The sequence below is a fragment of the Rhineura floridana genome, chromosome 4, assembly GCF_030035675.1.
Source record: "Rhineura floridana isolate rRhiFlo1 chromosome 4, rRhiFlo1.hap2, whole genome shotgun sequence".
NCBI classification, from domain to species: domain Eukaryota; kingdom Metazoa; phylum Chordata; class Lepidosauria; order Squamata; family Rhineuridae; genus Rhineura; species Rhineura floridana.
Genome location: NC_084483.1, coordinates 159,975,994 through 159,992,982, shown reverse-complemented (window position 1 = coordinate 159,992,982; position 16,989 = coordinate 159,975,994). Strand labels below are relative to the sequence as shown.

At 41.2% G+C, this 16,989-nt stretch overlaps 1 protein-coding gene across 6 annotated transcripts in view; it reads right to left on the bottom strand.

The window, feature by feature from the left end:
- Nucleotides 1-16,989, bottom strand: part of TOGARAM2 (TOG array regulator of axonemal microtubules 2) — a 108,466-nt gene that overhangs the window by 12,651 nt on the left and 78,826 nt on the right. For all 6 annotated transcript variants that reach the window (XM_061624961.1, XM_061624963.1, XM_061624960.1 and 3 more), the window contains 6 exons: nt 10,407-10,642; nt 8,312-8,470; nt 7,795-7,912; nt 6,950-7,053; nt 5,458-5,656; nt 4,237-4,453 (listed from right to left, as the gene is read on the bottom strand). In XM_061624961.1, the coding sequence (XP_061480945.1) occupies nt 4,237-4,453; nt 5,458-5,656; nt 6,950-7,053; nt 7,795-7,912; nt 8,312-8,470; nt 10,407-10,642 (1,033 nt within the window). The remainder of the gene's footprint in view (nt 1-4,236; nt 4,454-5,457; nt 5,657-6,949; nt 7,054-7,794; nt 7,913-8,311; nt 8,471-10,406; nt 10,643-16,989) is intronic.

Sequence of the window (16,989 nt, the reverse complement as noted above, 5' to 3'; positions counted from 1 at the left end):
AATGCATGGTTCCCACAGCCCGTCACCATGCTTATCGTCTTCACGTGAGTAATGTATGAAGACGACACATGTTACACTTAAATCCTTTTAACTCCAGTGGAAATCAAGAAAATAGCATAAGAATGTAAGAGGAGTCCTGCTGGATCAGGCCAAAGGTCCAACTTAAGTCCAGTATCATTCTCACAGTAGCTAGACAGATGCACATGGGGATCCTGTAAGCAGGGCTGGAGCACAACAACATTCTCCCCACTTGTGGTTCCCAGCAACTGGGATTCAGTGGCATGCTGCCTCTGACACTTTGTCAGGACATTCTTTCTCTGGATTGTACCCAAAGAATTAAGTAGTCTAGGTGACTGCCCATACACTCCACAGTCACTAAATAATCAGAACTAGGAGTAAATTCATTTCTGACCCCATACTTTCATACAGGGACAGTATGTTCCTCGATACACTATGGGCTAAGAATATTAGTCACCCAGCTAGGAAACCAGTATGCTGGCTTTAACTTCAGTCCTGACTGTTGAGCACCCTGTAGCATGTCTGGCCTATCCACCCAACACTGCATTTCCATTGCCAACATAAATCCACATGGCATGGGATTTACAGCAGTCCTTGGTTGTGTAGTTATTGGCAACAGCAATTTCATCCTACGGAGAACAACATTTGGAACAAGTCGACATTTAGACCTGGATTTATGATTGTTTGTTCTTCAGAAATGAACTCCGTAAACCATAAATTTCTTTTGAAAAAGAAGAGTGCATCTTAGAAATATTTATAGACTAGAGACTGGAGAAGCAGCTAGCTGAAGCTCGTAACTTAGGGTTTCCATGGAACCTATGAAAAAGCTTATTTGTGGAACTATCCCCCACATCAAGAACAAGATAACTCCCATATCTTGTAGATATGTAGATAGCTGCCATGCTTCTGAGGGTGGATACACACGACTTTTTACCAGAAGGACTCTAGTTGTAAAATCACCAAAGGGTACATAGAACAATGTGGGAAACTGACAGCACCTGGTCACAAGGTAAAGCTAGTTTCTGCAACATACCTACTACCCTATTTTTTATCAGTTGCAGGAATTTGGTAAACATCATCATGTGGCCTTCCTATGAACTAATGCACTTTTTTCATGCTGTTCCTTGTAATGAGTATACAAATGACAAGTGGTCAGTTATATTCAACCCTGACTCTAAAGTTTGGAGAACACTTACCACTCGGCCGTATATCTGTTACGAATCAGATTCAGAATGAATGTATAACACAATAAAACTATTTCATGATGACATCAGCAGAAGTCAACTATTTCAGTGGATTTTAGCATTCTCATATTGAATTTGGAAACATTTTCCAGGATGCAGCAATTTACAATCTGAGCACATGTGGAGCATTCACAAGACTGGTTCAACATGCCGAAAGCCACCAGCTATGTCAATCCATGTTGACTATGCTACATAAAAAATATTGTGATATGTATTGCTCCTAAGATCCAAGCCACATATCTCAAGAGTCTCCCAATGCTTCTAAAGCCTTTCCCACTCCCAGCCCATAGTTCCACTTTAATCTACTCTAAGCATGTTCACTGGTCCAGGCCAAAGTCTCCTAACAGCGTAAGCCTATACATGTTTGCTCAGAAGTAAGTCCTATCATGTTCATTGCTTTCCTCCAGTCCCAGTTTTATTCTTGTCCCTAATAAGCATGTTCAGGATTGCATCCTAACACTCTTTTCAGGCCGTATCTCTACACATGCTACAGAATGAGGTGGGATTATGGGGGCAGAATGGACAGTTCCAGTTCAGACTGCAGGTGTAGGGCATCACATTTTTGAGTACTCTCCAACATAAGATATTCCCTGAAAGTAGAAAACCAGCAAGGTAGGGAGATGGCTGGACTTGAACCTCTCTACCTGATGTGCTAGATTTCTGCATGCATGGAATTTTTTACATGAAAAATAATGAAAAATGTGGGTCTATACCTGCAATCTGAAATGATAACATTCACTCTACTATTTTTTAATGCATATGTTGATCTGGCCTCCAATGCAAAGCTAATTTTATAGCACTCCAAATTATTTGTAAAATCAGTATTTTCTGAACATCCTACCAAGAGTAATAGATGCATCTCCCCACTCCTACTGAACACAGGTCATCGAGGACACACTTTAACTGCACTAATCAGCTTTTAATGAGGCATTATCCCTTGCCCGCCTACAACATTTTCCTTTAGTGACCCTAACTGCAAAGGTCATCTCTCATTTCAGATCCAAGATTGCCTTCATTTCACATACATAACATTTTCTTGTATCAATTTAGCACAGGTGAAAGGTGGCAGATTTATAGCTCTAGAGACAGGCTTATTCTGCATTCAGAAAAGTAGAACCAAAGTAGCACCATTTTTAAAAGCCAGCATATCTCTCATTAAAGGATAAACCCATGAAAGGGCTACAATCTTAAACTTGATGTCTTTGGAGTAGTCATACTGAAATCAAAGGAATAATTCCAGAATAGGGGGTCCCCCATCAGCAACATTCTTAAACCAATGTGCATATAAGACAAAATTGTCAAGTTACATCATTGTCTCCATCTGTACTTGTATTAAGACGTGAGGCAGGGGGACATCAAAACTGCATAAAACCACCATCCTGGTTACAGACAGAGAAAGTCAGCAGTCATATTGTGTACTCATGACCATATTCATGGTGGTAGTTAACATGTATCCTGAGTCTCAGTGTGTTGGGTATGGCAATCCATTCCTCTTACTACCATTATTAATACACAGTTAAACAAAAATGGCAAATACCATTTTACTTCAAGTGCTCACAAAGAAAAGTTATGGGTGTGTCATTACTCCACAGGGTCTGACTCTCTATCTCTGGGTGACAATGGCATGATTTACAGTAGGAGAGAGAATTGCCTTCAGAGCCAACCTAGATGTTCCTGCTACCCTGGGCTTCCAGCGGAAGAACAGCCTGTTGTGCCAGCACCTCTCTGTCCCAAAGAGGTCCTTTTGCCATTTTCCAAGACCAAGGGCTCCAGCCCAGAAGTCAGAGTAGAACAAGAACAATGGTCTCCTCTGGTCCTTTTGAATCAATGTCTGTTAAAGCAGGCTAGGTACCTTTAATGAAGAGGCTCCTTTCTCTGAAGACAGAGTTAGCCACCCAGACTGAGCTGCAATTCAAGCTGGAGTTGCCTGGTGTTGAAGCAATATTTGAGCTCTGTTCATAGGAAGAGTCTAGCCTGAATGCTGCATGGAATTGTCCAGGATACTACCCTTGCCTCAACCTTGGCTTTGCCTTACATTGACTTGTTCTGCTTTATTTGAACCAGAACCTTTCCTTGAATCTCTGGTTTGGGCTGGAACTCCCAGACTGCTAAGGCCATTACTTGGAACAGAAAGGGATGAGCGATGACCAGTCTTGGCCTATTCCCACTTCTAGGATGAAATTTAATTATTATAGAAAAACATTTTGTAACATTCTAAAATTCACAGCTGGGCAGTACCTTTACTGGGATCAACCAAATTATCACAAAAGTGTGGCAAGCTTTTGAGTTCTCCAAAATTCTTCATTGGGCATGTTGCTATACAAAGCAGGGGTTGAGGGCAAGGCTGGCCCCTACCATCAGGAAGAGTGAGGCAGTCACTTCAGGCAGAACATTTTGGGTATCATGAAAGGGTAGCAAGTTGTTAGGTATTTATTATTATTATTTTTATTGTCTGGGAGGCAGAAGCTTATAGAAATAGGGCCTTTTGCTTCAGATGCCAAAATATCTTGGTTGCCTATAGCCACAGTTTCCTTTGGGGGGGGGAGGGGATTCTTTGTCTTGTGCCAACCTGGGTGAGAAGGATAAAGAAAAAGAAAACACACAAAAATACAAACTTAGGCTGATGCTGCATCCATGAGGTCAGTTTGTAAGCTCAGTTCCAGACAGAGATCACAAGATGAACACATTCCACTCACCCAGGTCCTACTGATGTCAGGTTACACACCTAGGATTCTAGGATAAAGAAGCAATGGCTGCTCCCTATCTCTGAGAAATGTTAAAATACTTAAAATATTTCATTTTAAATATTGCAAATCTTTCATTTTAGGCCTAGAAATATCTAGCTAACAACAGCTTCAAATGAGAGCATTCTATGGAAGCATATATGATCCACCCTTGATGGTCTCTGGTGAGGTGTGATATAAAGGTAAATGTAAAAACAAAAAAAAAGTAAGGGTGTATGGGGAAAGATTACCTAGATGAATGATCATTTTGTCCAGCACCTTCACTGCTGCATTGTAAATCCCAGAATTCTTTGAGTTTAAGTTATCCGTGACTACAGTCACCACAGAGACCAGGACTGGATTTAAACCATCTTTAAGGATTGGGATCATGGAGACAACTGATTCTAATGCATACTGGTTCACTTTCTTGTTTGAGTCCTGAAGTCTTGGGATAAAAGCATCAAAGATCTGTGAACATACACACAAAAAGAACAAGTAAGTCCTACTATAAATAGCCTACTACCTCAGGCGCACAGAAACAGAGGAACACAGACTCCTTCCAAACAATTACAAGCCTTCATATGAAAGCAACATGTTTTAATAGGCTCATGATCATGATGACCTCTTTTGTATTTATTGTCATTTCTCAAATTATAGTAGAGAGATAATTCCAACAAACCAAACAAGAAAAATAGGAGTAATTTTGGTTTTGTCCAAAGAGTTAGTGTGATATCTTTTTCTAGGTTTTGCATGATGACTCACATTTTGGAATTTTACAAATGGTAGCTCTGTGATGGTGAAGGAATAATCAAGCTGGGATCAGAAACACATAGTTAAAGGAGAGTAGTGATTGATTGGTTCCTTAATAACATAGGGTATTCTAGATGTGCTTCACTGCCCTCCTGAAAACAACCAGTGTTTATTACTCCTCTAAACATCTTATAAACAACACTCCATTCCTGGAAAACAAAGATTTTGACATTTCACTGCTCATAAGGAGAAGAGGACAAAGGAGCAGCAACTTACAAAGGTTCTCCCAGAAATAACAGTCAACTGAATAGAATAAAAAATGGTCTTAAATTAGGGACAAATACATGTTTTGTTAGCTGTGTAGCTATGCCAGCACCTGGGCCTCAATCCAAATTGGGATCCTAGCATATGAGGAGGGGGGCTTGAGGGATTTAACTCCCATTGTAGCCTCAGTCCAGACTGTGTAATTTGCATTGGGAAAGAAACACCTTCAACTTGCTTCAGTTGGATCTCTTTTCTTGTACAAATTGCAGGTGCACGAGGCAATCTGGCCCACGATCATAGTGGAAGGCAAAGGGTTAAAGCATACCTCTACCCCCCATACTAGGGTCCCAGTCTGTGTTTAAATGCACAGCAGTATTTCTAACATAACATGCAGTTTGGCCATCAATTTAACTGGGTAGGGAATCGGGATTAGGTTGCCATGGAAACGGTCCCAATACCTGTATGATATTTGAGGACACTAGCTGAGGGTTGTTTTTGCAGTGCTCCATTAGCAGCGTTACTCCCTCCATTCGTATCTGAAATTCCTTGGCCATCAGCATCTTGTTCAGCTCCTTCGACTGCTCCATAATTTCAATGCTACGAAGGGATGAGCGGTGAGTCACGGCCTGTGGCAGGCCTAGGACATCTGAGACAGACCTGGTGTTGATAATTAAAGGTTTTTTCATTGTGTTATCCATCAGTATTACATAAATGATGGCACCCAGTGTTATCTTGCATTATTTTGTATACTGAGGAGTAGGGATGGGTGAATCTGTCAATTCCATTTTCTCTCTGTTTCTCATCTTTCAAATCATAAGTTCAGTTCTCCACATTTCCACATTAGTTTGCAGATTTTTTAGTCATGGAAATTCATCAGCATTTCAGTGTGAATTTCTCCTAATATATACATTTTAATATGCAATTTTGCCTATCTACCCAGAGCCAGTGTGGCACAGTGGTTAGAGTGTTGGACTACGACCTAGGAGACCAGGGTTCAAATCCCCACACAGCCATGAAGCTCATTGGGTGACCTTGGGCCAGTCACTGTCTCTCAGCCTCAAAGGAAGGCGATAGTAAAATCACCTCTGAATACCACTTACCACGAAAACCCTATTCATGGGGTCGCCATAAGTCAGAATTGACTTGAAGGCACTACATTTGCATTTTTACCCATTTTTGCAAAACCATTTCCCCAAATGCAATGACATACTTTATCATAGTATATGCATTCTTATACACATTACTTGGCTGGAGAACTGCACTGCAAAATTTATAGAAGTGTGTATGTTGAAGGATTATTGTGTTTCAGTTCACATATTGTTTGGGGAAGTGCGAATTAGGCAGCTTCGTCTTTCAGTGCAAATTGAACTGAAATTCTCCTCTATCCCCACTCAGGAGTCAATACCAACAGAAGCAGCAGGAGACACATTTTTTGAAATTCGAAACATATAATGCAAATGAAGCAAAATGTTTTAATGTACTTAATCTGCATAATTCACTTTCACTGCAAAGTTGTTGGGTATGTCAAACTGGAAGAGACTGGCAAACATGGAGACAGGGAAAGTCAAGGAAGTTGGAGATGGAGGACCTTAGGAAGGGAGGAGGCCTAAGGAGGAAGTCAAAGGAATGAGCAGAACGTGCTTTTGTTCAATTACAGACTCTTCTGTCCTGAAAGAATATTTTCAGCAACCAGTAGGAGAGAAACACTCATTGTGTTTCCTCCTTTCAAAAAATATAAATTTGAGTCCCATGATAAAAAGACAAAGACAGCACAAGACAGTAAAGAGGAACAAGCTCTCCCCTTGAACATAGCTGTAGGCATGCAGGGTTAAGTCCAGCAGCACACATGCCATAGTCAGCTGGGCTTTTAAAAAAGGTTTATTTTGTTGTGTGCCAACTACATGATCCATATCTTCATGAAGAATAAAAGAGCAAAGTGATGCTTCATACCCTTCATCTGAAGGCAAGCTGTCCAGCGACGTTGTCAAGCTGCTGTTCTTTGATCCTCTGTGGCTTTTAGCAGAAGGAGCTTGGGACACCTGGTCTTCTGTCCCCTGTGTAAATAAATACACAGGCCAGTGGTGGGGTGGTTTTTGTATCAAGCAAAGGCCACACTGACCCTTGGACAAACCTCCGAGGGCAATATGCCAGCGGTGGGTGTGGTCAAAGTGGGTGTGTCCACCCCATACTCTCTTACATGCACAGGAACACAGCCCCCCCTCCATGCAGATGAGATGAGTAGGGGGGTTTGGGGACCCTTTCCACTCATCTAATGACAGGGGAGGGAGTGGTTTGCATCCTGATCAGGGTGCCGGGCTCCATCCACCTCAGCACTGTGTCTACTTTTATTCTTACCACTGCTACCACCAAAATCAGTGGGGCCGGGGGGGCAAAAAAATTGCTTGAGGGGCTAGGTGAGGCCCCCAAATAGGGGCTAGCTAGACTAGACATAGACATTTTAACAATGAGGGAAACTCTACATGTTCTATAATGGACAATTCACAGCATTTTCAAAGTGTGCCAATATTTGAAGAGGAGATACTTGTGCGCAAACACATAGGGCTGGATGGAGATTCAGTCGTGCTTAGAGTATTCCCACTGCAATTCCTGGGTCTTAAGTTAGTCCTAACAAGTCCCATTGACTTCATAAGGTTTATTCTAAGCATTGCTAAGCCTGAATTCAGCCTGTAATTAATTTCCATGCACCAAAGAACAAAAAAGAGGTTGTATTTGATCTTCCAATTCCACTTTCAGTGCAAATATTTCCAAGATAATCCTTGCACCTCCATACTCACTTTCTGCTTAATTGCAGCCATGACATCACGCAAGTCATGTGATGGTAGACAATGCTTCAAATACCCATCAAATTTTGAATGGGACATAAGTATATTCAGCATCTTCCGGCCATAAAATCTAACATATATAGGGAAAAGTTAATTAAAAACATTTGATAGCAAACTTTCATCTCCATTCAGAAAATGGCATTAGACTAGTTAATGTACCATTTTGTATTTCCTTTCTATTACATTTGTCTGAATATATGTTTTTGCCCTCCAAAACAAATCTTACTTTTTAAAAAAGTATCAACTTATTTGGGAACATGTAGATGCCTGCCTTTCCATTCTGATTCCCTCCAGATGTTGTTGAACAATAACTCCCACAATTCCTAACCATTGGTCATGCTGGCTGGGGCTGATGGGAACTGCAGTTGAAAATGTTTGGAGGGCACTAGGTTGGAAAAGGCTAGTTTATGTCAATTTGTAATGAAATTAATTCAAAGACTCTTAGCTGTTCCAGGTGGCCTGCAGTTACCTTGTATCTTGATTGCAGTCTTGAGCAAGTTTGACCAAAGTCTGCACCAGCAGCTCTGTATTATCCCGGTTGCCTGAAAGCAGTTTCTCAGCCCCAATTTGTTCCACGATGGTCAGTAAGTGTTCAGCAGCACATTTTCGAACAAGGGGATTACGGTGGCTGCAATGCAGTGATCATGACTGTCAGAAACATGAGGCTTTTCCACTCCAAAGGAAAAGACATGGGGCCCTAGAATGTATGAATGTCTGGGTAGCTACCCTAGCTTGCCTCAACAAAGATACCCCACTGTCTAGTTCTCACCTAATCTGCAAATGCATACAGCAGAGGTGGGCAACGTGCATGTGGACCTTGGCTTAATTTCATGTGGGTGGGGTGGGATGAGCCTTGAGGAAGAAGAGGCTGAAACAGATGGAGTGGTTGAAGGGCAGATTGGTGGGTGAGAAAGCCTTAAAAACATAAGAAGGGCCTGCTGGATCAGGCCAGTGGCCCATCTAATCCAGCATCCTGTTCTCACAGTGACCAGCCATATGTCCATGGGAAGCCCACAAGCAGGACCTGAGTGCAAGAGCACTCTGCTCTCCTGCAGTTTCTAGTATTCAGAAACATATCGCCTCGGCAGAGCTTGGAAAAGTTACTTTTTTGAACTACAACTCCCATCAGCCCAATCCAGTGGCCATGCTGGCTGGGGCTGATGGGAGTTGTAGTTCAAAAAAGTAACTTTTCCAAGCTCTGCTTATGAAGGCAGAACATAACCATCATAGCTAGTAGCCATTGATAGCTTTATCCTCTGTGAATTTGTCTAAATCTGCTTTTAAAGCCATCCAAGTTGGTGGCCATCATTGCCTCCTGTGGGAGCAAATTCCATAGTTTAACTATGTGCTATGTGAAAAAGTATTTTCTTTGTACTCTCCTGAACCTTTCAGCGTTCAGCTCCATTGAATATCCACAAGTTCTAGTGTTATGAGAGAGGGAGAAAAAAGTTTCTCTATCCACTTTTTCCATGCCATGGCACAATTTTATACACTCTTATCCTGTCGCCTCTGAATTGCCTTCTGTAAGCAGTCAATTCAGATTTACTGGCAAGAGTGATTTACGTGTATCTTGCCTCTAGCAATCCACTAGGCAGGGAAGAAACTGGAGATACAGAGAATAGGGGTGACCACACTCATTTTGGGCTCTGGCCCCATCTATCATCAGCACGCATCCCCAGATAGATTACCCCCAAAGAAATATGGCTCACTGACCTTGGACAGCTCACTTAGTCAAGATCCCAGGTGCCTTACTAATGTGGCTGAATGCAACCCTACCATACATCAAACAAATGATTAATGGCTTGAAGCCAATGTGCTTTGTAGGGCCAAACAGCAAACTCAGTAATGGTGATATCTGGCTCCCCACCACAATTTCCCCTAAGTTAGCTGTGCAGGTGTCAAGGAGTATAGCAGAGTGAACTGAAGAACACTGTACCATGTATGACTTGAGGGTGGACCCTGAATTTGCCAGAATTGGCAGCCAAGTATTGGAATTGGTGGAAAGGGTGACAGCAGCCTTGGGTCATTCATTTGTTGCATGGGATCCAGACACCATATCTCAAGCTCACACTTCTGTTACAGAATACTGTTTTCTAAATTATCCCAAGAACATCAGCCATTGCTATTGTGATTGCCACTAGCTTAGATGTATGAATTTGGGGGGGGGGGCAACTGAACCCATTAATAGTGACATAAGAACATAGGAACACATAGGTGACATAGGAAGAGCCTGCTGGTTGTGTCCCATCTAGTCCAGCAATCTGTTCTCACGTTGACCAACCAGATGACTTCCCAACCTATGATATATGGACTGGTCACATTGTTTCGAACCAAGACTTGCTGGATTATCACACAAAAGATAAAACTGGATTGGGAGATGCATTCACTGATTTCATGGCTAAACCCCAAGACATGTTTCGGTCTTACTACTCATAGGAGGGCTAGGCACCTGTCCTTTAGTAACTGCCTTCCTTGCACCATGACCTGAAAATCCTAAGCTTTCCTGTCTGTGCCCAGATATCACTGAGGGTGCAAGAATGCAGGTGAAAAGGCACTTTACATACTTCACTCCATTGGCCATGAGGGCTGCCATCGCTCGTGGAGGGGTCACATTCTGTGCCATGACCCCTAAAGATTGGTCAGCTGCTTTTTGGATGAATTCACTAGTATCACCCGCCTTCTGGAGAAGGACCCGAGAAATCTCCTCAACCTCTTGGTCCATATGCTTCTTCATGGCCTTGAAGAGTTCAGTGAGGGTCCCAATAGCAAACCGAGACACTTTTGACCGGAGGTTGCTAACCTGGTAAAGAAAACGTTACAACTGAAATATTCACAAGTTCAGGTGGTTCTGTTTGCTGCTGCAAATTCTGATACACCAACCCAAGGTGGAACTATTTACTTGCTAGTATTTTACACATGATGTCATCTTTCTCATCAAAGCATGGATAAAAACCTGGAATGCACCAATCTAGTGGACACATCCCTGAGTTAATCTGAATTGCATTGCCTTCATATCACAATAGGAGGAACATGCAATTAATTCCGTTTTGGGATGGCTCCATCTGAATAGACACCATGGCCTACAGATGTAACACAAAGTAGGAGAGGGAATATAGGTGCAGAAAGGAGCAGCACAGTAACTTATATTGAACTGAGAGTTCTTCATTATCAGTAAAAATGTATCCATGTATCCATAGAGATATTAAGCTTATCATTTTCTGCTTTGAAGAAAACTACATGTGGAATACAAACTGACGACTTTCACCAGGGAAGAAATGAGGTCAGAAATTATCTGACTCCCAGCTGAAGAGCCAAACTAATCAAGACATAGGATATGTGTGAGTAGTCTTCCCACTTCTCCCCCTCCAAAATGCAGCCATGATGCTGCAAATTAGATTGGAGAAATGGCAGGTTATATTTAGCATGTTCCCCCATGGGGCCATAATTTCTATTAAAATCCCCAGACAGCTGCTTTCCTCACCAGTGGGGAAAAGATATAGCGACCCAATATCTTTTCATATGTTGTTCAGGGAAACACTCAGGGAAAGGAGAAACTTGAACAGAAAAATGGCCTGCAGGAAAAAGGGCAAACACCTCCCCTGCTTCACAGCCCCTCACAACTGAATTTTATTTTAAACAAAAAATCACGGGACAGCTCCCTCTTCTCTCATTGTCTGTTTCATCCAACATCACTTGTGGGGAACCTCCAGGCAGTGAGCCTAATTAGGTCTGTCAGGCCTCTCCATTTGGACCATGAGGCCATTTTGGCCAAGCCATACCAACCTGCCCTACACTTGACATCATATGTGACATCAGGCATGGGGCAGGTAAAGCAGGATTTGGAGGTACCAATGGCCAGCTGATCAGCAGATGCAAATGCATGGGGCTTTGATTTCATTCTGTAGAGTTTGATTTCATACCACACAGGCAAAGGAAAACACTTCAGCTGACATCACATTTGGCCCATGGGAGTTGGAAAAGTAAGGCTCTGGCCCAGCAGCCAGATCAAGTTCCCAGGTCCTGCCTTACATAATCCTTTTTCTTCAGAAGGGCATGGGGCTATTAATTATCCTCACTTGCAAATAGCTGTGGAAAGATCTATCCATTTCAGTCCTCTCTGTTTCTCATTTTTCCAATCTTAAATTCAGTTCTGCAGCAATTTGCATTTTTTAAAAAAAACTCTCATAAAATTCTTCAGCATTTTAGTGCAAATTTCTTCTACTAAACACATTCTTGTTTGCATGTTTGACTGCTGTACACATTTTTGCAATCAGTTTCCCCTAATATAATACATTTTTGAACGTTATTTTCACTAACATTCATTTTTATGCATATTTTCCCCTTTTATATGCATTTTTATAAACACTGGTTGGTTGGGGAACTGCATCACAAAATTTGCATAAGCACGACTCTTGAAGGATGGCTGTGTTTCTGTTCTCATATTGTTTCAGAAAGTGTACATTTGATCAATTCAGCTCTAAATGTGAACCAAATCAAATTTCTCTCCCATCCCTACTTGCAAAGCACTTGGAAATAAAAACTGAATCCTGCAAGAAGTTTTATTCCTATTGAAAACAGCTCAAGGTGTTTGCTTTATTGATCCTCTGATTTTATGTCTTTTAAATCTGCTGTGCTCATTTCTGTTCAGTTTTATTTTACCTTTATTTCTTTTTGATATATTGATGTTGTTCTTTAAAATACTGGAAATCACCTTGAGCCTTTTTTTTAAAAGGCAGGGTTAAAATTCTTTTAATAAATATATAAAAACTACAATTACACTCCCACAACAAACTCACTCTTCTAATGACTGGAGGATCCAAGTCCTCTGCAGGTCCTGAATCTCATACTTGAGGGATGTAAGGCAGGAATTCAATCTATATTACCCCCCAGCTTTGGATATGGGGAAGAACAAGTCAGACCAACAAGCAAGCCTCTTAACACTATAGGCCAGAGTAGGCCATGTACTGCTCCCTAAATAGGTGAGTGTTGTTTATCCTGTGTTGAATGTTCAAGGTCTGGAGGTGCTCAGTAATCCATCTTTGTCACTGGATCTTCTTCTGAGACCCTTCTTCAGGTACTCCCAACAAGGTGAGGTGTAGCAAGTAGCCAGTCACTGGGCAAGGTGAGGTGTAGCAAGTAGCCAGTCAGTGGTGGTCCCGGCTACTGAATACCCATATCAGATAGACTCACCTGGTTCCTACCTTTATTTATTTATTTATTTATTATACTTGTATACCGCCCCATAGCCGAAGCTCTCTGGACAGTTTACAGTAACTAAAACAAATACAATTTAAAATACACCTTTTAAAAAAACAATTTAAAACACAATTTAAAAATTTAAAACAATATAAAACACATGCTAAAATGCCTGGGAGAAGAGGAAAGTCTTGACCTGGCGCCGAAAAGATAACAGTGTTGGCGTCAGGCGTACCTCATCAGGAGGATCATTCCATAATTTGGGGGCCACCACTGAGAAGGCCTCTCCCTTGTTGCCATTCTCCGAGCTTCTCTTGGAGTAGGCACCCGGAGGAGGGCCTTTGATCTTGAACGTAGTGTATGGGTGGGTTCGTATCGGGAGAGGCGTTCCATCCGGTATTGTGGTCCCAAGCCATGTAAGGCTTTATAGGTCAAAACCAGCACCTTGAATCGAGCTTGGAAACATAAAGGCAGCCAGTGCAACCTTGATATTATTTTGGTGCCAGGCAAAGCTTTTTAATCTGGTCCAGGTATAATTGTTTTACCTATCTATCTCACTTTTTGTTTTATTTATTATACAGCCACAAGAGTGGCTGTATACTATAGCCAGCATGGATTTTTCACATTCTGCAATGTTAAATTGAAAATACCCTCCATGCCATTCTGATGCTTCCCATAAGCTGATCGCCTCGCTTGCACCGTATTAGCGGAATGCCGAAAAGCGGGTACCGAGAAGCGGGGCCCTACTGTACAGAACAATAAAAATGACTGGCTGCTAAGAAAATTTTGAACATCTGCACAGGTTTGTCACCATAGCTTCAAGAAACACTTGAAAGTCAAAAGTGAGGTTGTCTGTCAAATCTCTGCTGGAACAGTGTTCCACAGTAAGCGACCAGCGACATTGCTTCCATATTGTTGACGTGTTTTATTGAATACCTTTAATTTGTTTTCATTCTTGTTGTAAGCCACCCTCAGAGCTTGGTTATACAACTGCATATAAATGCCTAATACAAAGAAAATAACTAAATAGCCATTTGAAAAACTCTGAAGTCAAGCTTGTGCACTGGTTTAAGCACCTGAGGAATTCTGATGCTATGCTTTGCATGAGAGACCGTCTTTGCCTCACTTTCGCTTCCACACACACTACTTAACAGAAGCTGTGCTTCTTGACAGATGGATATGAGATGCCAATTATTAGGAAGAGCTGGAAATATCTTTCTGTCCTAATTTCCTATATTACTTGTTAAGATTATACATAGAGTTGACTGTGAAAGGTGTAACAGGCTAAGGACCAAAACTGAAGATGTGGCTATCTCCTGGGGTGAGGATTTCTGGAGGTGAAGAAAGGGGTCCATATTTCTTTCCAAATATTACAGACACTCTGAGCCAGGCTCTCTGTCATCAAATTATCAAAGCAAGTTTGTGTTTTGCAAAGTGGGAGGGTTTGAATGCCACAGAACTGAATCCCACATTCAGATAATTAAAGTTTGAAGATGTTCTAACCTTCCTATAAACAGGGAATCAAGTCTATATCCATGATCATTTTAAGAAAGAAGCTGGAGACCACAAATTACACAAGTGGCTAGCCATTATTTGCTGCAGACGACAGAAGACTTAATGGCCTTGCCAAGTTTGCTATGCTAACAGCCCAATTGGCTGCTCAAACAATGTAGAAGTATAGAAATGGTCTCTGTGGCTTCTTTTACTTCCTGCTTTTTATTAGAAGGTTTTAAAATGAGAGCAATAAAGACCACTCCATTAAGTGATCAAATAAATAGCACAGCTGCTCAGAGCAGCCATGGGTAAATGAACTCCCTAGAATCCAAGAAATGGCTAGTTCACAGAGTACAGCAACACAAATTGTATTTGGGATTGGGGAAATGCAGGTGGCTGGAATCAGGCATTGTCCCCCTTTTTCTTGGTGGAAATAGAAGAAACATTTCAGACAATGAGATGAAGTTGATAGGAGAGAAAGAATCAACATGGCTAGATTTACGACACAGAGGTGCTACTGTGAGACATACTGAATTTGGTTGTCAACACCCAAGTATAAACACACTTGTACATTAGGCCAGTTATGAAGAGCACACATTTATATATGGATAAATTCCACTATTTTAAACAGTGTATCTATTACTGTTTTCTTCTTTTGGTTTAGGCTTATTTTGATTTAAATTGATTTCTGAGGGTTTTATGCTGAAGGTTGGGGTATATATCTAAGAAAGAAAGAAAGAAAGAAAGAAAGAAAGAAAGAAAGAAAGAAAGAAAGAAAGAAAGAAAGAAAGAAAGAAAGAAAGAAAGAAGAAATATAGAGGCAGAGCTGAACATGAATAGAAGAGAAAGCTCCTTTTAAAACCTATGGCACAGGCATTTGTGAATATGAAGAACTCAGTGCTTTTTTGGTAAACAAAAAAATGAGGTGCCAGTACTCATACGTTTATAAAAGTGGTGTGGGTACCAGGACAAAATGGTTGCCATGGGCAGCAAAAAAATAGGTGCCAGTAGTCTGTACTGGTGAGTTCCATCACAATAAAAGCACCGGAAGAACCTATGCATGCTTGTCCAAACTGGTTATGTATTCTTCTCAGCTGGGATAAAACAGCATTGTTCCCAACTCCAGGATAGCAGTGATGGCAGCAGAAGAGGGCAAGAGTGCCCCCACCAGCCTGGGAGGAATAAAAAAAAAGCCATAGGCAATGGGTGCTTCCACATGGCAGTTTATTGTAGACTCTGTGCTGCTCAGGCATGCAAGTTTTTCACATCGTCCACATGATGTCACCCATATTTTTCCCCACCCCATTTAATCTGCTTTTACTGTTTCCACCTTTGTTTGTTTTTACCTACTGGATTTTCTACTGAAATGGTAAATCTGGATTAAATAGGAAAACAGTATGGGACAGTGTCTTGATAAGGATGCTGCACAAAACTTGTGTGCATGAGCAGCACGGAGTCCACAGAGTTCTCCATGCCATGTTAGAAGCATCCTTACAAAAGTTAGATTCAGGTCAGACACAAACAGATGCTACCATAAAAGACTGACAGAGCCTTTGAAGATTCATAAGTACAAAATAGAGATGGGGGAGAAATTCGATTCTGTTTGCATTTAAAGCCACATTTATCAAATCTGCACTTTCTGAAACAATACAAGGACCGAAACACAGGTATTCTTCAAAATTTGCACTTATCCGAATTTTGTGATGCAGTTGTCCAAACAATGTTTACAAAAATGCATATATAAGAGGGAAATGCACATAAAATGAATATATTAGTAAAAATAACATCCAAAATGCATTATAGTAGGAGAAATTGCTTGCAGAAATGTGTACATTAGTTAAAACTGCAGGCAAAAATGTGTTTAGTATGAGAAAATTGCACTAAAAGGCTGAAGAAATTTCATGAGCATTTTTTTTAAAAAAAATACAAATTGCTGCAGAACTAAATTTAAGACTGGAAAAATGAGAGAAACAAAACTGACAGATCTTTCCATCTTTAATACACAATGCAGTCTTTCAATCTGGGCATCCAGAGAATCTCAGCTTCCCTATTTTTTTTAAGTGACCTCCTAGGCCTTGTCAGCTATTAAGCAGCTAAGAAAGGCTTGAAAAGGGGCTCTGTCTAATGGGCCTTCAGAGTCCAGGAAAGTAGAGCCTCTACTCCCCTTCCTCCATGGATGATACCTCCAATATCCTGAACCCCTTCCCCATATACCATCATCTTTCTTTCTTTCCATCCCACTGGTCATTCTCCTTGACAGAATAGAAAAAAAACTAAATTTAAGACTGGAAAAATGAGAGAAACAAAACTGACAGATCTTTCCATCTTTAATACACAATGCAGTCTTTCAATCTGGGCATCCAGAGAATCTCAGCTTCCCTATTTTTTTTAAGTGACCTCCTAGGCCTTGTCAGCTATTAAGCAGCTAAGAAAGGCTTGAAAAGGGGCTCTGTCTAA